The sequence below is a fragment of the Ovis aries genome, chromosome 25 (genome assembly GCF_016772045.2).
Source record: "Ovis aries strain OAR_USU_Benz2616 breed Rambouillet chromosome 25, ARS-UI_Ramb_v3.0, whole genome shotgun sequence".
Taxonomy (NCBI): domain Eukaryota; kingdom Metazoa; phylum Chordata; class Mammalia; order Artiodactyla; family Bovidae; genus Ovis; species Ovis aries.
In genome coordinates, this window is record NC_056078.1 from 25,005,991 (window position 1) to 25,028,978 (window position 22,988).

Here is a 22,988-nt window from a genome sequence, read left to right on the forward strand (position 1 = left end):
TCATGTCACTCACTTTATTGCAATATTGGAACCCTCAACATGAAATATCTGTGAGATAAGCTGGCAGTAAGTTCATCAAAGAATAGCTCATTTCTGACACCTGTTGTGCTAATTAATAAGCCATGAGTTTCACTGATGCATTCATTATGGCACTCCCTATGCTAATCAGTATTGAGATAAGGAAAGCTATGGGGCTGTGTTGAGCTGTTTGGGTGTGACTGTGCACATCTCAGACATGGTGGGAGTATTTACACCATGGAAAGTGGCAAGAGTCCCCCTCTGCACCCCCTACCAGAGAGCTAGTTATTTAACTTTGACCTGCATACTGATAGCTATCATACCTGATAGCTGAGTGTCCTCAGGAATGTGACCTTTCTGATAAAATTCTGACTGACCACCTCACCCTCATGACTACCTCTAGATTGGCAATGCCTGCTCTTTAGAAATTACCTGGGACCTTTACAACAATACTGATAACTGATACGCAGGTCCCTGTTGGTGGAGATGCTGACTTGACTGGACTGGGGTGGGGCTTGGAAATCAGGAAACATTGAAAGCTCACCACGTGGTTCTAAACTGCAGCCAGGGTCACACTCATGCCTGTATGTCATATTGGGTTGGCCAAAAATTTTGTTCAGCTTTTTTTTCTGTAAGATATTCGGGAATATGATTTATGCCACATATTCTAACGAAGTTCATGACTGAACCCAGCTTGGCATCAGACCTGCTGACCCGCAGCCAGGAGTTTCTGGCAAAAGGAGAGAAAAATCGGCACTTCCCTGGTGGTCCAGTGGCTACAATTTTAAGCTCTCAATGCACAGGGCCTAGGTTCGATCCCTGGTCAGGAACTAGATTCCACACGCTGCCACCAAGAGTTCACGTGCCACAACTAAACATCCTGCGTGCCACAATGAAGATTAAAATCCCATGTGCTGCAATCACCCAGTGCAGCCAAATAAAGGAAAATAATTTTTTTTTTAAATGGAGACACTGAAAATACGTTGTCACCGCTTCTGAGATCTCAGTGTTTGCCAGTGTGACTGAGGAGTACCCCATAGCACTTGTGATCAGGTCGGGGATAGGGAGGGACAGCAAACTTGCTCAGGAACTGGGGAAAGGGTGTGCTAGCCCCAAGAGCTCCAGGCTTCCTCTGCAGGGGTGTCTCAGCCTCATCACTCCAGGCGTCATTGTACAGGGGCTCAGGGATTGCTGAGAGGAGCCACTCAAATGAGTGCATGTCATTAGGAAAGATTTGTAGAGGAGCGAGTGCAGCTAGCTAGAAGGCCAGGACTAAGACAGGGACAACTGAAAGAAAATCCCAGTAGGGAAGGAGGCTAGAAGGCTAACCCCAGGGAGTAGGAGACAAGACAACCCCTCCGAGGGCATGGTGCTGAGTCAGCCCTCCCGGGGATGGAGCACCTCAAAGAGTAAGTGTAAGGTGAGGGCTGGTGAGGAAAGTTAGTCCTGTAAAGAGGGGTAAAGAGTTAGTTTCTTCCTCCTTAAAGGACAGAATATGGGCTTCTCTGATAGCTCAGTTGATAAAGAATCTGCCTGCAAATGCAGGAGATCCCGGTTCCACTCCTGGGTCGCGAAGATCCCCTGGAGAAGAGATAGGCTACCCACTCCAGTATTCTTGGGCTTCCCTTGTGGCTCAGCTGGTAAATAATCCACTTACAATGCGGTAGACCTAGGTTTGATCCCTGGGTTGGGAAGATCCCCTGGAGAAGGGAAAGGCTACCCACTCCAGTATTCTGGCCTGGAGAATTTCATGGACTGTATAGTCCATGGGGTCGCAAAGAGTCAGACACCACTGAGTGAAACCATTCAAAGGACAGAAATGACAACTTCTAACCTTGAAGTAGGATGCCTTTGAAGCCCCAGGTTATTCATTTGAAGGTGACCCTCAGCAGTCCCTGGTTCCATGTCTCTACCCAACCTTGCAGGGTTTGCTCCCTTGTACCAGGAAACTGGCTTCCTTTCAACCCCTGGGCATGACATTGCTTCCCTCCCCACCCAGACCTTACTTGCTTCCTTCTACAGTGAAACCGGCAGAACTCTGGGGGCTGGGCCGCTGGTCTCTATCTGTCTCTGGCAGGCTTGTGAATTCAGATCCCGGGAATGGGACAAGAGTGCCATTCCCGAAGTCGCCACCAGGGACCACACCCAGCCCTGCCTTGAACTCTCATATTTAATTCCTGAATGCTACAAACATGGATTGCCTGGTTCCCAAGTCCCCAGCTGAGCTCGTCCTGCGGGGAAAGGAAAACAGCAGTGAGTCAAGCAGGGGCCGTGGGAGACAGACTCACAGCCAGGAAGACAGACTTTGACCCCAGACAGAGGAAAGGCTGGGCGGAAAGAGGGTGGGTCAGACCTGGGCTGTGTGCAAGGTCTGAGTTAGGGCTAGTGGGTGAGGGCTTCTCGGAGGAGGAGGCCATGGGGGCAGGGTTGCTACCTCACCTAGTCCCCAGTGAAGGAGAGGATCGGAGACTTGGGGGAAAGCCTCCCACTGTTACAAAAGGAACTGTGGGGCCTTCCAGGAGGGCCCTCCGCCCTACCCTGGTCTGCGGCGCCTTCCCAGATGCGACCCTCCCGCCCTGCTTAGACTGAACAACTCCATTTCCTTATTCCATTCATGGCTTGCACACTTAATTGCACATTTTTTAACGCCTTAAGCCATAAATTCCTGCTCTTTCCCCATGGTCTTCCCTCTGGACCGCAGTAGAAAGCGGGCATCTGTGTGCCCCGAATGAAGCACACTAGCTCTCTCCGTAGCGACGCTCTGCACACTCTCTCCCACGCCCCTCAACGCGCCTTAGCACCGGCGCTTCTAGATTTGCCCGCGACCTGGTTCGCACAACCCTCGCCCCCGCCCCTGCCTTGGCCTCCTCTGGGTCCAGGGCCTCCGCCCCGCCCCAGGCCCGCCCCCTCCCCGAGCGCCCATTGGCCGCTGGGGCTGGCCGGTCCCGGGCCGGAGCTGTGATTGCGGCTCGCCGGTGTCAGTCCCCGAGCGAGCGCGGGTGGCGGGGCCGGGAGCCGGTCCGGCAGCCGCAGGTGGGGCTGCTGGCAGCGAGGGACCCAGCCCGGGAGCCCCCCAGGATGCCCCGCGGGGACTCGGAGCAGGTGCGCTACTGCGCGCGCTTCTCCTACCTCTGGCTCAAGTTCTCGCTCGTCATCTACTCCACAGTGTTCTGGGTGAGTGACCCCAGTCGGGCCCCGGGATGGGAGGGGGAGAACGCACTCCCTTGTTCACCCACACGATGCGCCGGGGGGTGGGGGGATGGGGGTTGGGTTGGGTGCAGACTTGTCTGCACCAGGGAGGGGGCAGAAGCGCACAACTGGATTCTCGTCCCACTTTTCTTGGGAACCAGGAAATTCTGGCTGCTCGAGCTTAGCCTGAATTTCAGCCGCCGGGTGGGGAGCCTTAGAGCTCGTTGGCAAGGGCTACGACGAAGGAGCTCCGCGTGGCTCACCTGTGTGCACCTGACCAGCAGTTTGGTTCTAGGAGTCCACCAGCCTGCCCTGGTGCGGTAGGCTGTGGTTACCACGTTTGGCCGCTCCCGCCCCGCCTGCCGGGTGTTACTGAGTTCGCCTACCCATCATTCTGTGGAGCAGTGGTCAGGCTTTGTGGTCTGCGGTTGGGGGACCTGGACTCCTTATCCTGTCCCACTATATACCTGCCAGCGTCCCCCAGGATGCCTCCCCATTGTGCCGCTGGTTCCTCTAGGGTGGAAGGAGGTGCCTTGTAGGAGGTGTGGTCAGGCGGATTCCACCAGAAGTGTCTGAGGATATCTCCAGCTGCTTTTAGGTGCTCAGATCTTTAAAAAGCCCCTGCACTTTACCTTCTCCTCTCTCCTGTTGGAGGACAGGATGCTTGTGGTTGGACATGAACCAGCTTCAAATCCTGCCACTACCACTTTACAGCTGAGTGATAGTGGGGAAGTTACTTCGTCTCCTGAGGCCATGGTTTCCTCATGTGCCCATAGAAACAGTGATGATACTCAACTTTCAGAATGGTTGTGGGGATTAACTGAAACAGGTCAAATCCGTTGCTTATTACAGGGACCAGCAAAGAGCTCAAGAAATCCCAGCCATTGTTATTACGGACAGGGGAGCGGACCCTCCTGGTAGGCTGACCCAGTAGACTGGGTTTCACTATGGAGATTTCGGACTGGGCTGGGCCGCCTCCTAGAAATGAGGACTTCTTTCTACAGGCCAGTGCCAGCCCTGCCACTCTAGAATAGTTCCCCTGCCCCCAGTATGCCACAGGACAGACTTGCCCAGGTACCTGACACCCATCCCCTGCAAACACATGCACACTCTGGGCTCTTTCTCAACCTTCACTGAGTCTTTTCTTCTGGTGGGAACTGCGAGATCTGCCATCAGGCTTTCCTTGTGACCCCTCTGTGGATGTGACCTTACCTGGTGTCCAGATCCAGATTCTTGATTTGTTCTGTTACTGACTCAATGGGAGATCTTAGGCAAGTCACTTCCCTGTCTGGGGCCTCAGAGCTGTGAATTGACTCACCCAGCTCCCAGTTCAGTTCTCTGACTCTATGTAATGAGCAAGAGTGATGAGCAGTATGTACGGGGGCTGGAGCACAGACTCACTGATGGATGGTCCAGGGAGGCAGAAGTGTTTCGTTTTGTTTTTTAATATTCATTATTTTGGCTGCGCTGGGTCTTTGTTATGGCACGTGGGAACTTTAGTTGCAGCATACAAACTCTTAGTTGCAGCAGGTGGGATTTCCTCAGTCAGGGATCAAACCTGGGCCCCTGCATTGGGAGTGTGGAGTCTTAGCCACTAGACCACCAGGGGAGTCCCAGGAGCAGAAGGTTTTATGTGAAACTGGGATGGGGATGATCTGAGCTGTCACTCAGCGGTTCTCTCTCAAAGGTACACCAGAATCAACTCAGAATTTTAAAAACACTCTAGATCCCTGGGCCCTGGCATACATATTTATTTAAACTTATTGAACCTCCTCAGGTAAGTGTATAATAAGTGTTAAAAACTGCCGGGCTAGATGGTCTCATGGGCCCCTTGATTCTGATTCTGGGATTTTTTTTGCCTGCTCCTTGTTTGTCTGGCCTCAGAAGCTCCTTCCCTGGAGGTCAGAGTTGGCAGGGAGAAGGCTAAAGTTGATGGGTGGGGAGAGGGGGAAATAGAAGACCAGGAGTCAGAAGGTGGGGGTTACTTTTTTGGCTTCACTGCTTCTCTCAACATTGTCACTGTCAGTCGCTAAGTTGTGTCCAACTCTTTTTGACCCCATGGACTGCAGCATACCAGGCCTCCCTGCCCCTCACCATCTCCTGGAGTTCACTCAAGTTCATGTCCATTGAATCAGTGATGCCATCCAACTGTCTCATCATCTGCTACTCTCTTCTCCTTTTGCCTTCAATCTTTCCCAGCATCAGGGTCTTCCAATGAATTGGCTGTTTGCATCAGGTAACCAGAGTATTGGAGCTTCAGCTTCAGCATCAGTCCTTCCAAAGAATATTCAAGGTTGATTTCCCTTAAGATTGACTGGTTTGATCTCCTTGATGTCCAAGAGACTCCCAACAGTCTTTTCCAACACCACAATTCGAAAGCATCAATTCCTTGGCACTCAGCCTTCTTTATGGTCCAACTCTCACATCCATACCTAACTACTGAAAAGACCATAGCTTTGTCTCCTAATTTCTTTGCATCTCCATTTTTCCATCTACAAAATGGGTAACTGATATCCTGCCCCACACCTCAATGGATTGTTTTTAGGGTTAGCCATGTGGGGAGAAGGTGACACGTGGACAAACCAAGTGCTATAAAAAAGAAAGTCACACAGTTAAAATGAAACTTGAATTTTCAACACCCTGCTTGCCACTGTCCCTGCAGCCGTAAGAAAAGACCACTCTCTGGCCCTTGCTCTGTCCCTTCTGGAGCAGGGTGGGACTCAGAACTCAGAATCCTCCCTTTTCAGCCACCTGAGACTGACTTTAAAAATCTTTAACTTCCCATCCCTGGAGGTATTAGTGCTTAATAATCTCCTTATGCATGCCAAGAACCCAGCCACCTGCCAGGGCAACTTGGTTGCCAGGTGCCAGAATTTGACTTCAGGGTGGAGGCCCAGTTTAAGTGATTTGTCCTAACTGGGTTTCTTGTTATTTGGAAACCATTACAGGAAAGCTTATTAGCTCAGTGCCATCCCTTGGGAGGAGCAGTGGGGCCAAGGGTTACTTGCTTTGTAAGCCCAAGGAGCTAGCATTTTCATCTCAGTTATCTAAGGAGCTAAAAGGTTCACCATAGCTATGCACCTTCCGTAGGACTTTATGCTTTAAAACTTATTATCAAATAGGAAATACAAGGACATTGTACAAAATTTAAACGTATGAAAGAGTAATCATCAGTTATAAGCCTTCCTCCAGTCCCTCTCTGGTATGCCCTGTCCATAACTTTTGTGAGTTTCTTTAGCCTTCCTTTTGTTTTTTGGCCTTGTCTTGTGGCATGTGGGATCTTAGTTCCCCACCCAGAGATCAGACCATGCCCCCTGTATTGGAAGCATGGAATCTTAACCACTGGACTGCCAGGGAAGTCTCTGTTAGGAGTTTCTTGTGATTCTTTTCTGAGATACTATCCCAGGCACAAACATGTTCATGTGTTATATACCCTTCCCCCCCCCCTGCATAAAATAGCATTCTGGGCTTCCCAGGGGGCCCTAGTGGTAAAGAACCTGATTGCCAAGGCAGGAGACTTGATAGCCATGGGTTCAATCCCTGGGTCAGGAAGATCCCGAGGAGAAGGAAATGGCAACCCGCTCCAGTATTCTTGCCTGGGAAATCCCACGGACAGAGGAGCTTGGCGGGCTACAGTCCTTGGAGTTGCAAAGAGTCAGACACGACTAAACACACACGCACACAAAGTAGCATACTATACGCAGTTCTGTCCTTACCTTTTCACTTAAATTTAAATCCGTGTCAATTTTGGAGCTCTGATAGGGGCTGCCTCATTCTGTTTGATGGCTATGTAGAATTTACTGTGGATGCGTGCTAAGTCGCTTCAGTTTGTGTCCGACTCTTTGTGACCCCATGGACTGTAGACCGCCAGGCTCCTCTGTCCATGGGATTCTCCAGGCATGAATACTGGAGTGGGCTGCCATGCCCTCCTCCAGGGGATCTTCCCAACCCAGGGATCGAACCCACATCTCTTTTGTCTCCTGCATTGGCAGACAGATTCTTTACCACTAATGCTGTCTGGGAAGCCCAGAATTCACTGCAGGCTATGCCAAAATATATTTCATCTGTCTCCAGCTTGGGGACTCAGGACTAAAGATTAAGGACCAGTCTTTGATTACTGCAAATAGTGCATTTTTGAATGTGTCATTTTACACATGTGTGTATGTCTGCAGGGTGATTTCTAGAGGTGGAATTGCTGGGTTAAAGGCTATATGAATACATTATATACATATGGGAATGCACTCATCTTAAGTGTATACAACTTAGTGAATTTTTACAAAGTGAACATCACTGTATAATCAGCCCCCAGGTCAACCAACAGAACTGTCAGCAGAACCAGAAACCCACCTTGTGTCCACTGCCAGTTGCTACCACCCCTCACCAGTAGTAATCACTATTGGGATGCCTAATAACACAGAAAAGCTTTGCCTGTTTTTGTACGTACATTAAAACTTTTCATTAATGTTGTTAAAACAGCCATAGTAGAAGCTATAAGTATTATAAATTATTTATGTGTAATATTATATTACTTTAAACTGATTCACTTTTTAAACTTAAATTTATTTCCCCTGTGACTTGCAGGATCTTAGTACCCCAACCATGGAGTGAACTTGTGCCCTTGGCAGTGAAAGCATGGAGTTCTAACCACTGGACTGCCAGGGAATTCCCTACACTTAAATTTATTTTTAAAAGGAGGCTTTATATCACTACTTCCAATGGGGAAGGCTTCCTAAGTGGTGCAGTGGTAAAAAATCTGCCTACCAGTGAGAGAGAAACAAGAGACTCGGGTTGGAGCCCCGAGTCAGGAAGATCCCTTGGCGGACTACATGGCAACCCACTCCAGTATTCTTGCTGGAAAAGTCAATGGACTGAGGAACCTGACGGGCTACAATCCACGGGGTCACAAGAGTCAGATACGACTGAGTGCCCGCGCACACACACACAATGGGGAACCAAAACTCCTCATCGAAAATAGCTGGTAACAGTGACAGTAAACATAGTGCAGGGAGAAAAATCACATTGTGAAATCCTAGCTGGACACTGCGGGTGCTGGAGGCTGCGAACCTGAGGCTTGGCTGGGTTGTCCCAAAGGCAGCTCGGCAGATGTCTTGAGAGGTGTAAAGACAAACTGACACCAAAGCCGAGATTTGCTCCATGATGAGACTGGAAGGATCAGAAGGAAAGTGAGCAACAAAAACTTCTCTTAGTCTGTGAGTCAATATGAACATGACCTTGAACCGCTTATGAGATCTCTTTTGCCATGCTTGGGGGCCCTCTTATTTTTTTTAGAGGGTGACCCCAGGGCTCCGACAGGGCATGTCTCAAGGTCACTCAGCACAGCTGGCACTAGCCTTCAGGTGTCCTCGTTTCCAGTTCAGTGAGAAATGAGCTCATCCACAGGCTCTTGGAGCCTCCTCTTCCCACTGCACGGGTGAATCATTCTGACACATGTGCCCTCAGCCCACTGGGGACACACCTCTAATTATAGCACCGACCACAGGGTATCCTAGAGATCTGTTTACATGACTTTTTTCTCGCTGGACTGTGGGCTCCTGGAGGTCAGGGGAGTAGCTCTTTCATGTCCTCTTCCGGTCTCAAGGCCAGGCACACAGTGGGTGCTCAGGAAAGGCTTGTTGCATTGGGGTGGCTAAGTCCCGACCTATACCTCGGAAGCAGGGATTGGAGATATGGGCGCCCGGATCAGAGGCCAAACTGGGTGTGTAGCCAGCAATGGTCAAGTTTGCTGACGCTTTGAATTTGCAAAGTGGGCTGGACTGATCATGGAGACACTGGCTGTCTAGAAAGCACCAAACCTATCCCGTTACAATGAGGTAGGGTTTTCGGTTGGGTAAGGGTGTCAGGGCTGAGCGGTGTCTATAATTGGGAAGGAAGTGGGTGCGGACAGGTGGTGGAGGTTATAAATGCTGGAGGCAATATTAAGTCTTTCTTGTCCCTTCAAGGATGGGCCTCATTACCATAGTTCTTGTTACCCAAAGTTTAATGGTTAAGAGTGTGGACTCTGTACCAAGCTATCTGGGTTCAAATCCGGACTCTGACACTTACAGGTTGAGTGACATAGGCATTAACTTCCGTCTGTCTCAGTCATCTCATCTGAAAAACAGGTGACACCAGAACCTACCTGAGAGTCGCTGAGACCCTTAAATGGGTTAATTATCGGAAGGGCTTAGAGCAATGCCTGCCACGTGATAAACACTACACCGGCTACTTAAGAGTTAGCCATTCTTTCCCTGCCTTCCTTTCTATTCTTCAATTAGAAGGGCCCTTGAAGGCACCTCTAGTGTGAACTTTTAATTTTCCTGAGAAGGAAACAGGCCTGGAGAGGAGAAGCAAAGATCAGAGACCCCACAGCAAGTTAATGACAGACCCAGACCAGGACTTAGCCACCTGACTTCAGTTTCTTCATGGGGTCACCGTGACCTTTACCAGCAATGGTATCCCCCTCCCCCATCCCCCGGTGGCCCTCCACTTGTCAGGGCTCCAGGTATTAAGTGGACAACAGCATTTCTGGAAGGAGCTAGGTAACTGGCCTCCCTCTTGAGCACAGCAGGAATTTTTAAGTTTTGAAAAGAGCTTTGTTTGTGCAAAAATAATATGTGGCACATAGTTGAAAAAGAATTCCAACCAATTCAGGTAAGCACAGAGATGAAAATAAAAGTCACTTTCAATGCTATCAGTAAAAGGACCATTGTTGGGGTAAATACTCATTTGGACATCTCATCACACATTTGTGTGTGGGTGCTAAATGACTTCAGTTGTGTCTGACTCTTTGCAACCCCAGGGACTGTAGCCTGCCAGACTCCTCTGTCCGTGGGATTCTCCAGGCAAGAATACTGGAGTGCGTTGCCATGACCTCCTCCAGGGGATCTTCCCAATCCAGGGATCGAACCCCCGTCTCTTACGTTTCCTGCATTGGCAGTCAGGTTCTTAACCACTAGCACCGCTTGGGAAGTCCCTTCCTTGCACATATATGTAAATATTTAATTTTTTTTTTTTTTTTTTACTGTGTTTGATTGATTGGGAAGTTCTATTTCCTTCTTGTTCTAGGCAAGCATTTCAAAGAGAAAATAGTGAAACTCAAGAAAATGAGGAAGCTTAAATAGTGGAGGTGGTCACGGGCCCAGAGATGGCCTGGGGCTGGGCTCAGGCCTCAGGCCCAGGGAGGTCCCTCCCCTAGCCGGGCCACAGGACCTTTACAATCCAGAGAATCCAGAAGGCAGCTCCTGAAGGGGTTTGGAGAATTTTCGAATGCTCTCATTTTCCAGATGAGCAAGTAAGACCCCAAGAAAGTTTCTTTGTGCTTAGTCGAGGCTTCTGTGGGTAAACCCACCTTTTCCTGTAAGAGAAGGGTTGTTTTATGCTGCAGGACTGGGTTGGGAGCTCACTGCTACCTTCGATTGGTTGTTCTTGAGAAGCAGGAGTAAGTAACAGTCTGCCCTTCTCCTTCCCCCTGCCCAGTGCCTCTTCTCTCTGGGTGGCTCACAATGCCGACCTGGGGTAGGTAGGACTCAGAGTCAACCAGACTAGGGACTGATAATGAAATTTTTGGAGCAGCTGGCTCCAAATACAGGGGAAAGATGTCTTCTGGGTAAGCCTGGGCATGGGGGATTGAAAAGACAGACCTTTCCCAGAGAGCACCTCTGGATGTGAGTGGGTTGGAATTGATGTCTTCATGGAAGGCAGGAGAGTCCAGTCTTGACACGCCATTCCCTCCAGGGTGGGAACCATTTGTTTGCTTATTCAGTCAACAAAATAGTTATTTAATGCCTACTGGGTATACCAGGCACAGGGATAGTTAACCAGGAAACAACTGTGAACAAGATAGACTTGTCTGGAAGACAGACAAACCACTAAATACATGTAGCTGCGATAGGTGTTAAGGAGCAAATTAGGGGGAAGTGGGGAAAGGTGGAAATTCTTACTTTAAATGGGGTGGTCAAGGAAAGACTTTATGAGGAGCTCAAAGACTGAGAGGCTTCCCAGGTGGTTCAGTGGTAAAGAATCAGCCTGCCGATGCAGGAGATGCAGAAGATGTGGTTTTGATCCATGAGTTGGGAAGATCCCCTGCAGGAGAAAACGGCAACCCACTCCAGTATTCTTGCCTGGAAAATCACATGAACAGGGGAGCCTGGCGGGCTACAGTCCATAGGGTCGCAAAGAATCGGACACAACTGAGCAACTGAGCATGCATGCAAAGACTGAGAAGGAGCCAGCCACACAAAAGGCCTGTGGAGAACATCTCAGATGGAGAGAACAGTAAGTGCACAGGCCCTAAGGTAGGCAAGTGTGGTTGCAGCACATGAGGAAGCCTGCTGCTGCTGCTGCTAAGTCGCTTCAGTCGCGTCCGACTCTGTGTGGCCCCGTAGACGGCAGCCCACCAGGCTCCTCTGTCCATGGGATTTTCCAGGTGAGAGTACTGGAGTGGGGTGCCATTGCCTTCTCCGTGAGGAAGCCAAATCACGGGAGGAGAGACTGGTGGGAGTCTGGTCATATGAGGAGTCTGGGGTCTGAGTGACCTAGGGGGGCGGTTTCATTGTCAGGACTTGATGGCAGTGCCATCTGGAGACATGGATCAAGTGCTGGTTCTGCTGTGACTCTGAGTAAAGAGAGGACTCCCTGAGCCTGCTGGATGACTCATCTATGGATGCTGAGGGGAGGATCCCGCAAGATGAGAGATGTGGAAGCTCCCAGCTCACTGTGGGCCTGGTCCACGGAGGGATGGAGACTTACCTGGGGAGCCTTACAGAGCTCAAGGGAACTGGGACGTTAGATGTGATAACTTCTGGAACTTGTCTTATCAGAGGAGGTTACTTTCTGCTGGGGATGCTCTGCCTGCTTAGAGCAGATGGCTGTGGCTTTGCCCTCGGGTGGAAAAGTCTGACCCCTTGGGAGAACATGTGGCTTCTTCTAGGAGCTGGGCCCTTCCTACTCTTTACTTCCTGGCTTTAATGGTGCACCAGTAGAGGCTCTGCGCCATATGCTGCGCATGTGAGTCTAGCCTAACCAGAAGGCGCTGAGAACACCCAGATGAGAGAAGAGGGGATGGGAAAAGCACTTCTGGGAGCCTAGAGGCAGGGTCTGCCCTTGCCAGAGAATGTCAGACAGATGATGTCAACAGGGGCACTGTTCAGCTCCAGGCTGGGCCTTCTTGCCTAGGCCAGGAGGAGGAGACCAAGGAGCAGATTAGGAGAAGAGAAGATGAAGAGGTCAGCCCACGAGGGAGATGGAAACTGAAATCAGGCAGCAGTGGCCAGCTGGAGCTGGTATGTGGTTTTCTGCCCGACTGTCTGGCTATGACTGCAGAGGAGCCCTGGGGAGACTTCCAGGAGGTGGGAGCTGGGCTGGAGGGGCGCAGAGGCCAGGCTGAAAGGAGTGGAGATAAGCTTCGGGAGGGGAGGGTGGGTCACTGCAGAACTGGATGTTTCTTGGGCCTGGTTATTGAGGTCAGAAATAGCCGCTGGGGGAACTAGGCCTGGAGGCCCAGCTCTACTAGGCAACTAGTTAGGAGAATGAGCGCTTCTTGTCTGATGGGTGGGGAGCAGGTCTGATTGACTGAGTGACCGTGGAAAAGTCACGAGCAACTCTGTGCCTCAGTTTCTTGTCTGTGGGAATGAGGTAACCCTTGTACCTTGAACAGAACCAGGCTTGGGTGGGCAATGCTTCCAGAGCTCTTAGCAGGGTGTCTTGTGTAATAAGCATCAGCGTGGATGCCGGGAGAAGTGGCATCACTGGGTGGGAGCCAGGTGGCTGCTTGCTGGATGTTGGCAGAGAGGCTGGAGGTGGGGAGGAGGCTCTGCTTTGCACTTACATCACTGAACTTGCACTTCACTTCTCTGGGTTCTCAGAACAACCCTGTAAGCTGGACACTCGTCCCCTTTTACAGCTGAGGGGACTGAGGCCTAGAGGGAGACATGACTGACACAACCCACTGTTTGCCTCCATCCCTGAGACCAGAGCTGTTTCACTGTGAAAATTGTACCTGTTGTGTTTTGTTTAATTCTTTCCAAAGGAGACTTTCTCACTAATAGAGATATTTGCATCTTAGTCTGCAGGGAAGTAAATATTTGCCCAGAGGGTAGAAGAACAGCCTTGGCCTGGTCATTCTCAGAGCCCTCCCCTTCCTGCGGGAAAGCGCCTCCCAGATGTGGCAGGTGGCCTTGGACAAGTCAGGGCTCCCTGTTGCTGTTTGCCATCCCTACCAGAAGATGGGCTGTACTGGGTTCAGTGCAGGGGGCTGCGGTCAGTTCCTGTGCATCCACTGAGAGCTGGGCTCTGGGCCCAGAGAAGGGCCCATTGTGCTTGGTGGTGGGCAGAGGGCAGCCTCCAGCCTGACCCATCACAGGCCAGGGCCAAATACCCTGCTGTGGTGGAGTGGGGTGCTGGCTTCCGAGGCTGGCACGAATTTAGAGACTAGGTCACTTCCTGAGGTCGAAAGACAGGATCTTCTAGGCCATTGGATCTGTGAGGCCTCCCATCTCACGGATTTCACAAGCACATGTATCTAAGATCCATTTTCACATCTGATTCCATGGGTCTGGGTTGGGGTCCAAGCACCTATAATTTTTAAACTTCCCCAGGTGATTCTAAGGAGCCGCTGGAATAAAACCGCTCATGGCGGTGTCTGTGAGGGAATTCTGGTGGAATGGCCTGCTTTCCACGCCGACTTTCTCACTAGCTGAATCCTGATTGATTTGCTGAATGTTTTCCCAATCTTGCTGACCATCTGGACAGTGTGTGGGCTGGGGAAGTTGGTATGCCTGTTTGAGGGAAGCTCGCTGGGAGGGAGCTGTCCTGGAAGTGGAGGGAGCATGCTAGGTGGGCGTGGACAAGTCGGGGATGTGAGGGGTGTTGGCAGCACCCAGTCGGGGCTGGTGGAGGTATGTAGAGACTACCAGCCTTGGCATTTGGGTGACTGTGTGGAGGCTGGGCTTCTCTGGGGATCTAGATGTATCTGGTTGTGGGTGGGTATCCATAGTTCTAGAATTCTGTATTCCTTTCGTTATCTTTACAACATCCCTTTATCTGCTTTAAAGGCAATGCTTCTCTGTAGTTAACTTTGTAACTTGAAGACGTTTCTATAGAACCAGACTTGAAGTTTCTTGAGTCAGGGATTCACACACTTAGAGGGTGAGCTGTGATCATTTCTCCCCTTCAATTATGTCTCCAGTTTGAGAACAGCTGATCTGTTAGCATTGTGTTGGAAGGCTGACTATGATCTACTGAGTGTCAGTGACCTAAAGTAATGACCCTACAGGGGAGGTGCGGCAAGGAGGGAAGCAGAGTTTCAGATGGCTGTGATGAACCTGCTTGGGGTCACTGTAATGGCCCAGTTAGTGGAAGGATGAGGACTTGACTTCTGACTCTGACCATGAGCTCTGTATTGGGTTGAATGGTTCCCTCCCCCGCATCCCCAACAACAACATAAAAGATATGTTCATGCTGCAGAACTTGTGAATGTGGCCTTATTCGGGAAAGGGTCTTTGTAGATATAATTGGGCTCAGAATCTTGTGATGAAGTCACTCTGGATTGACAGAACATGGCTTAAACTGAAATGACAAGCATCCTTGTAAGAGAAAGGCAGAGGGAGCTTTGAGGCAGAAGAGAAGACAGACATGCCAAGGGGAAAGCCGTGTGAATGCAGAGGCCAAGGAATGCCTGGAGTCACCTGCAGAAGCTGGAAGAGGTGAGAGAGGCTATTCCCCTGAGCCCTCTGGAGGAGGCATGGCCCTGCCCCACCTTGGTTTCAGGCTTCAGTGCAGTTCAGTTCAGTTCAGTCGCTCAGTCATGTCTGACTCTTTTCGACCCCATGAATCGCAGCACACCAGGCCTCCCTGTCCATCACCCACTCCCGGAGTTCACTCAGACTCACGTTCATCAAGTCAGTGATGCCATCCAGCCATCTCATCCTCTGTCGTCCCCTTCTCCTCCTGCCCCCAATCCCTCCCAGCATCAAAGTCTTTTCCAATGAGTCACCTCTTCGCATGAGGTGGCCAAAGTACTGGAGTTTCAGCTTTAGCATCATTCCTTTCAAAGAAATCCCAGGGTTGATCTCCTTCAGAATGGACTGGTTGGATCTCCTTGCAGTCCAAGGAACTCTCAAGAGTCTTCTCCAACACCACAGTTCAAAAGCATCAATTCTTCGGCGCTCAGCCTTCTTCACAGTCCAACTCTCACATCCATACATGACTACTGGAAAAACCATAGCCTTGACTAGACGGACCTTAGTTGGCAAAGTAATGTCTCTGCTTTTGAATATGCTATCTAGGTTGGTCATAACTTTTCTTCTAAGGAGTAAGCGTCTTTTAATTTCATGGCTGCAGTCACCATCTGCAGTGATTTTGGAGCCCCCCAAAATAAAAGTCTAACACTGTTTCCACTGTTTCCCCATCTATTTCCCATGAAGTGATGGGACCGAATGCCATGATCTTCGTTTTCTGAATGTTGAGCTTTAAGCCAACTTTTTCACTCTCCCCTTTCACTTTCGTCAAGAGGCTTTTTAGTTCCTCTTCACTTTCTGCCATAAGGGTGGTGTCATCTGCATATCTGAGGTTATTGGTATTTCTCCCGGCAATCTTGATTCCAGCTTGTGTTTCTTCCAGTCCAGCGTTTCTCATGATGTACTCTGCATAGAAGTTAAATAAGCATGGTGACAATGTACAGCCTTGACGTACTCCTTTTCCTAGTTGGAACCAGTCTGTTGTTCCATGTCCAGTTCTAACTGTTGCTTCCTGACCTGCATACAGGTTTCTCAAGAGGCAGGTCAGGTGGTCTGGTATTTGTGTCTCTTTCAGAATTTTCCACAGTTTATTGTGATCCACGCAGTCAAAGGCTTTGGCATAGTCAATAAAGCAGAAATAGATGTTTTTCTGGAACTCTCTTGCTTTTTCGATGATCCAGCGGATGTTGGCAATTTGATCTCTGGTTCCTCTGCCTTTTCGAAAACCAGCTTGAACATCAGGAAGTTCACGGTTCACGTATTGCTGAAGCCTGGCTTGGAGAATTTTGAGCATTACTTTACTAGCATGTGAGATGAGTGTAATTGTGCGGTTCTGGCCTCCAGAATTTTGAGAGAGTGCGTTTCCGTTGTTCTAAGCCCTTTGTGGTAATTTGCTGTGGCAGCCCAGAGGACCAGTGCAAGCCCTTTCTGCTTCTCCCGGTTGCCTGGCTAGGGAGGGGCCCAGTTGAGCAAGGCCTTGAAAATTCCTTCCCCTTCAGCAGGTGCTGAAAGCGGAGGAGAAGGGGTGGGGCGGGGGGAGGAACCTGGCTGGCCAGGTTGAAGGCCCATCGTCCCACCCCACTGGGGCCCCGCCCCTCACGAAGCCCCGCCTCTCAAGCGGCCCGGCTCCACGCAGGTCCAGCCCCTTTCCAGCCTCTGCCCAAGCAGATCGAAGGCTGTGTTCTACAACTGATTTCTCAAGGGTTTTTCCTCTGCGAGGAAAGCCTGATAGAAAGAAGCTAAAGCATGGGAAGGGAGTACAAGTTAGCTCTCAGGAAGGACTTCCAGATTCTGAAAATAGTTAAATCTAAGCTGCTTGCCGAGCGGAGCTGTGAAACACCCACTGTTCCCCTACAACCTCTCAGAACAGGAGTGTCACCCACCCCTTGGGGCATTTAGGATGTGGTGGAGTTCCAATTGGGCGAACTTCGAAGGACCATGGAGAGCATCTGGTGTAGCAACACCTTCCTTCCGGAGCAGAGGGAACTGAGACCAGACCACACAGAAAGTGCCTCTGGTTCGAATACCTCCATTCAGAGGGGACAATAGGAACTGCTTCGTGATTTCACCCCAGTGACAACCTCTCTCGCTGGCATTGTTGGTGTCCTCCCCTGTAAACGGGCCTGCTGCTGCACCTGCTGCAGAGGCCTGATGTGTGACCTGTCACAGACTGGCCTTCTCTGCAGAGCTAGAAAGAACTCAGGCAGCGGGAACTCTGTACCTGCCTCTGACCTGGTTCTCTTCAGCCTTTGACGAGGAAGCTCTATTTGCCTGACGCTATGCTGGGTCGGGGGACAGATGTTCCAGTCATGTCCCTGTCCCTTGAGAGGCTGGCACTCACTGCGTCCTAGCAGTGTGCTCAGGACAGCGGCAGACGTTCTGTGATTGGGGTGGAGCCGGCCGGCAGCTCCTAGTCAGCAGTGGAGGCTTGGGTTCTGGGCGGAAGCAGCCACTTGACTTTCCATCCTGGAGAGGAGGTGGGCTTAGCATCAGAGCAGAAAGAAGACGAGGACAGGAGTTGTTCAGGGGCCCACAGTCCTGAGACAGGAGCGGCCCTGTTTTTGTCTTCCTTTTCCACTGCAGTCTCTTTTACTCACCTTACTTAGAATTAAGCTTTCCCTTTGCAATTAGAAAACCTCCCTTGTCTGCCCTCTGTCTAATCTGGTTGTGCCTTGTGCTTCCTCTTTTGTCTTTTTAATTTTTATTCCAGCTTTGTTGAGATATTTTTATTCCAGCTGTATACGTTTAAGGTGTACATAATGATTTGATGATGGTTTGAATTAAATCATGAAATGATTATCACAGTAACTTTAGTTACCATCATCTGATATATCAATAGACATAAAATTAAAGAAATAGAAAAATTTTTCCTCGTGATGAGAATGCTTAGGATTTACTCTTTAAAAAGTTTCACGCATGACATACAGTAGTGTTAACTATATTTATCATATAGTAAATTACATTTCTAGTATTAACTTACCTTTTAACTGGGCATGTGGGATCTTAAGTTCCCTGACCAGGGATTGAACCCGTGCCCCCCTGCAGTGGAAGTGAGGAGTCTTAACCCCTGGATTGCCAGGAAAGACTCTTGTCTTTTAAAAGCTAACAATGAATGAGCCCTTCCTATGTGCTAGACTGTGCTCTTTCTTAGACATTCTTTCCTTTAATCCTCCAGCAACCCTGAGAGCAGTTTTAGGCTTATTGCCCCACTCTACACTGAGGTAAAGAGAGGCTCAGAGAGGTTAGGGGACTTGCAAGTAAATGCAAAGCCTTACTCTCTCTCTTCTGGCAAACTTCTCGATGCCTTCCTGTCCCAGGTATTTGTCTTTAGGAGGAGAACACTTTTAAGGGAGGTGGGCTGTTTGGGGATGAGTTGTTTGTTCTTTGGTTCTATCCTTTAGTCACTCATTTAACATTTCCTAAGCATACAGGAAATACTTCGGGGCTTCCCAAGTGGCGCTAGTAGTAAAGAACCTGCCTGCCAGTGTAAGAGACGTGGGTTTGATCCCTGGGTCGGGAAGGTCCCCTGGAGGAGGCATGGCAATCCATTCCAGTATTCTTGCCTGGAGAATCCCATGGACAGAGGAGCCTGGTGGGCTACAGTCCTTAGGGTCGCAGAGTCAGACACGACTGAAACATCTTAGCATGCACACGTGCATGCAGGCATACAGGGGCTGTCAGGTTCTCCCTAAGATGCTGCTAGAGGAGAAAGGGCACTGGAGTGGGGACCGACTTTCTGGGGCAGGGACCCTGGGCTCCTCAGGGAGATGGGTTGACTGCCCCACTCTGTGGAAAGGGCAGGGGCAGCCCTGAAGTGGCCCAGGTGCCCAGTCCTCTTCAGGCTGTAGGCTCTCAGGAGCTACAGGAAGGGAGAAATGGAGCCTTCAGAAACATCACTGTCCTTCAGAAAGAGGTTTTTAAAAATTTTTCTTTTAGGAGAGGATGTGCCAGGGTGTGAGAATTCTTTGTTCCCGATGGGAAAAGGCAGCTTGCCGTGGAGAGAGCACTGGCCTTGGGAGTCTGGAGGCCTGGGTCACGGCTGCTGACCGAAGGCTAATGTGCTGTGTGACCTTGTGGGAGTGACTGCTTCTCTCTGGGCCTCAGATGCCCATCTGCCAAATAAGAGAAGGGGACTGGAACAGCACCATCTCCTTAGTGCTGGTGGTCCACAGTGATTTTAGGTGCTTCTAGGGGGGACATTTTAAAATTTAGTATGTGTGTATTCGGTGTAATGTGTATTAAAGAAGATAATTAGTACCTCAGATTTATGATTTCATAGATGTAGATTAGGCTAGGTCAGGACCGTATTTATCTTAGTAAGAAAAGTCAGTCAATTTAAAGAAAAATTGTGGCATTTCCCGGTCAGGTGTAGGCACTTAATAGTCTTTGTATCTGCTGAACCTTTACGAAAGAATGGGGATTCCCATTACGTGTTACAGCACTTTACAAAGGAACTTCCCCTTCTCACTGGGTCCTTTGAGTGACCATTAGGCAGGTATTATCATTCCTTTTTGGGTGGCTCTAGTGGTAAAGAGGGCTTCCCTGGTAGCTCAGCTGGTAAATAATCTGCCTGCAATGCAGGAGACCCTGGTTCAATTCCTGGGTGGGGAAGTTCCCCTGGATAAGCTACCCATTCCAGTATTCCTGGGCTTCCCTGGTGGCTCAGATGGTAAAGAATCCACCTGTAATGTGGGAGACCTGGGTTTGATCCCTGGGTTGGGAAGATCTCCTGGAGGAGAGCATGGCAATGCACTCCAGTATTCTTGCCTGAAGAATCCCCATGGGCAGAGGAGCCTGGGGGCTACAGCCCATGGGGTCACAAAGAGTCAGACATGACAGTGTGTGCACACACACACATCATTCCTATTTAGCAGCAGAGTCAGCTGACTCTCTAAGAGGAAAGTGGTCTATCCAAGGTCACACAGCTTCTAAGTGGGCTCAGCTGGCACATGCTCTTTGCCCACCAGCCCAGCCTCAGGGAGCGCAGTTCACATGGCCTTTGGCTGGCACCGGCTGACCTCATATTGTTGGTTTCCCGTGTGCATCTTCTCTGTTCTAACTTCCTTAAAGCAGAGAAGGATGCAATTAAAGGTGACGAGGGACTCTCTCTGTCCCTTCTCCAAGCTTTTCCCCCAAGCATAGGAGGAGCATGTCCCACAGCCCCGGGTGCTGTTTTCCTGTGTTCTTGCTGGATGGGTAATAGGCAGGTTCCCAGCACAGCCAGTATTTAGTCCTGGTTGGCAGTTAGTGGAACATCTGGTGAGGGCATTAATTCCAGGCCAGAGGAAGCTGCCGGCCCTGAGCCCTCGTTGAGCCGGCCCCTGGCTGTGACCACTGAGACCTCCCAGGCCAAAGGGAGACTCAGACTGTGAACATATCCTCTCATAGAAGAAATGGAACTTGGACCTTGCTTGCTGCTTCAATATTTTTATTGTAAAAAAAATTTTAAACATAAAAAAGGTGAAAGAATGATAGTGAATACCCATGAGCTTACTTTGCTGTGCTATGCTTAGTCACTCAGTCGTGTCCAACTCTTTGGGGCCCCGTGGACGAGCCTGCCAGGCTCCTCTGTCCGTGGGATTCTCCAGGCAAGAATACTGGAGTGGGTTGCCATTTCCTTCTCTAGGGGATCTTCCTGTCCCAGGGATTGAACACAGGTCTCCTGCATTGCAGGCAGATTCTTTACCAGCTGAGGTACAGGGAAGCCATATATGCCCACTGCTGCTGCTGCTGCTAAGTCGCTTCAGTCGTGTCCAACTCTGTGAGATCCCATAGACGGCAGCCCACCAGGCTCCCCCATCCCTGGGATTCTCCAGGCAAGAACACTGGAGTGGGTTGCCATTTTCTTCTCCAGTGCATGAAAGTGAAAAGTGAAAGGGAAGTCGCTCAGTCGTGTCCGACTCTTAGCGACCCCATGGACTGCAGCCCACCGGGCTCCTCCATCCATGGGACTTTCCAGGCAAGAGTACTGGAGTGGGGTGCCATTGCCTTCTCCAATATATGCCCGCTAGCCAGAATCAATCATTTTAACATGTGGCAATGTCAGAATAAGTTGCAGACAGTTCACCCCAGATATCCAGGATGCATCTCCTTTTAAAAAAAGTGTCCTTAGATATAGCCACAACACCATCATCATGCCTAATAAAAAAACAAGTCCATGTGAAAACTTTGCCAGTTGTCCTTAAGATGTGTCTCACGGTGCATTAGAAAAAGTAATCAGGATCCAGTAATACATTGAATCTCATTTTGACAAAAAAGGTCCCAGTGCATCTGAAACACGAGGGGTGATCTCTGAGGCCCCAAATGATACAGATTCTGGAGTCCCAGGAAAGATGATCATGTGTTACTTGCCTACATTTGCCTAATCCACCAAGAAATACTAGGGCCTGGCTTAGGGAAATTCAGAAAGTGGAGAAGGAGGAGCTTCCTTGGGAGCCTGGGTTCAATCCCTGGTCAGGAAACTCGATCCCACATGCTGCAACTGAGTTTGAATGCCACCTAAAGATCCTGCTCGACGCAATGAAGATCAACTATTCTGAGTGCCGAAACTAAGACCCGGTACAGCCAAATAAAATAAATAAATATTTTTTTAAAGAGAAAGAAAGTGGAGAGGGAGAGGCTTGCTGGGCTGGGATATCCATGTGGATCTGCCGGCCCTGCCTGCACAAGCCCTCTTTCTGCCTCTTCCTGTTGGAAGGAGCACTGCTCAGTGGCTGGAGCCTAGACACCGGACTCCCTGAGTCCCACCCCTTCACCCCGCCCCAATCACCAGTGGCACCTGCTCGGCCCTGTGCCAGGTGCTGTGGGGCGATGTTCTGAAGAGCTATGAGACCTGGGTCCAGCTGCCCACAGTCTGCAGGGACACTCCATAGATGCTCTGTTTGCAGATAACCAGCGTGTATGGATCGGAGAAGGCGATGGCACCCCACTCCAGTACTCTTGCCTGGAAAATCCCATGGATTGAGGAGCCTGGTACGCTGCAGTCCATGGGGTCGCGATGTCAGGCACGACTGAGCGACTTCACTTTCACTTTTCACTTTCATGCATTGGAGAAGGAAATGGCAACCCATTCCAGTGTTCTTGCCTGGAGAGTCCCAGGGTTGGGGGAGCCTGGTGGGCTGCCGTCTATGGGATCTCACAGAGTTGGACACGACTGAAGCGACTTAGTAGCAGCAGCGTGTATGGATGTGTGGGGTGGAGCCTCTTTGTTCCTTGGCTTGGCTGCCTGGGGCCTGGTTGGGTTGGAGTGGGAGAAGCTTCTTGCGTAAGATGGAAAGCACTAAATCAATAGCGCCTAATTAGCCGTGACAGGGAAATGAACTTTGAAAAAAAATTTTTAAACCCATAGAAAATTTGAAAGAGGAATTCAAAGAATACCTGTATGTTATTATTAGCATCTTGTTTTAATATCTCTCTCCCTATCTTTCATCCCCCAAACCCTTCTCTCTTAATACTTCTTTTTTTTTGACTGCAGCTTTTGTGACCACAGCCTTACATACCCCAGCAAGCAGGTTTCCAAAAGGGGCATTTTTCCACATGCTGCCATTGTCCATCTGAAAACAAATTACCGTTAGATAGAACCTATGCCGTCCATATCCAGATTTCCCTCCTTGTTCACCAAATGTCTTTTGTAGTGAATATTTTACCCAATCTAGGTCCACATGTTTCGGCTGTGACGTGTCTCTTTCATCTCCCCTAACCTAGACTCTCTTCACTGCTTTTGATTCCTTTGAAGCCTCCAGGCCCTTGTTCTGTAGAATATCAGCATTCTGGATTTACTTTATGATCTCCTGGTAATTAGGTTCAGGCCATACATTTCTAGCTGTGGTGCTGGAGAAGACTCTTGAGAGTCCCCTAGGTAGCAAGGAGATCAAACCAGTCAATCCTAAAGGAAATCAACCCTGAATATTCTTTGGAAGGACTGATGCTGAAGCTGAAGCTCCAATACTTTGGCCACCTGATGTGAAGAGCTGACTCATTTGAAAAGACCCTGATGCTGGGAAAGATTAAGGGCAGGAAGGGAAAGGAGCAACAGAAGATGAGATG

General features: G+C 49.8%; 1 protein-coding gene across 4 annotated transcripts in view; it reads left to right on the forward strand.

Annotated features, from left to right (window-relative positions):
* The first annotated feature begins 2,995 nt into the window (after positions 1 to 2,995).
* The window catches only part of TSPAN15 (tetraspanin 15), a 56,680-nt gene continuing 36,687 nt past the window's right edge, over positions 2,996 to 22,988 (forward strand). For all 4 annotated transcript variants that reach the window (XM_027962430.3, XM_027962431.3, XM_027962432.3 and 1 more), the window contains exon 1: positions 2,996 to 3,192. In XM_027962430.3, the coding sequence (XP_027818231.1) occupies positions 3,097 to 3,192 (96 nt within the window). In that variant the 5' untranslated portion in view covers positions 2,996 to 3,096. The remainder of the gene's footprint in view (positions 3,193 to 22,988) is intronic.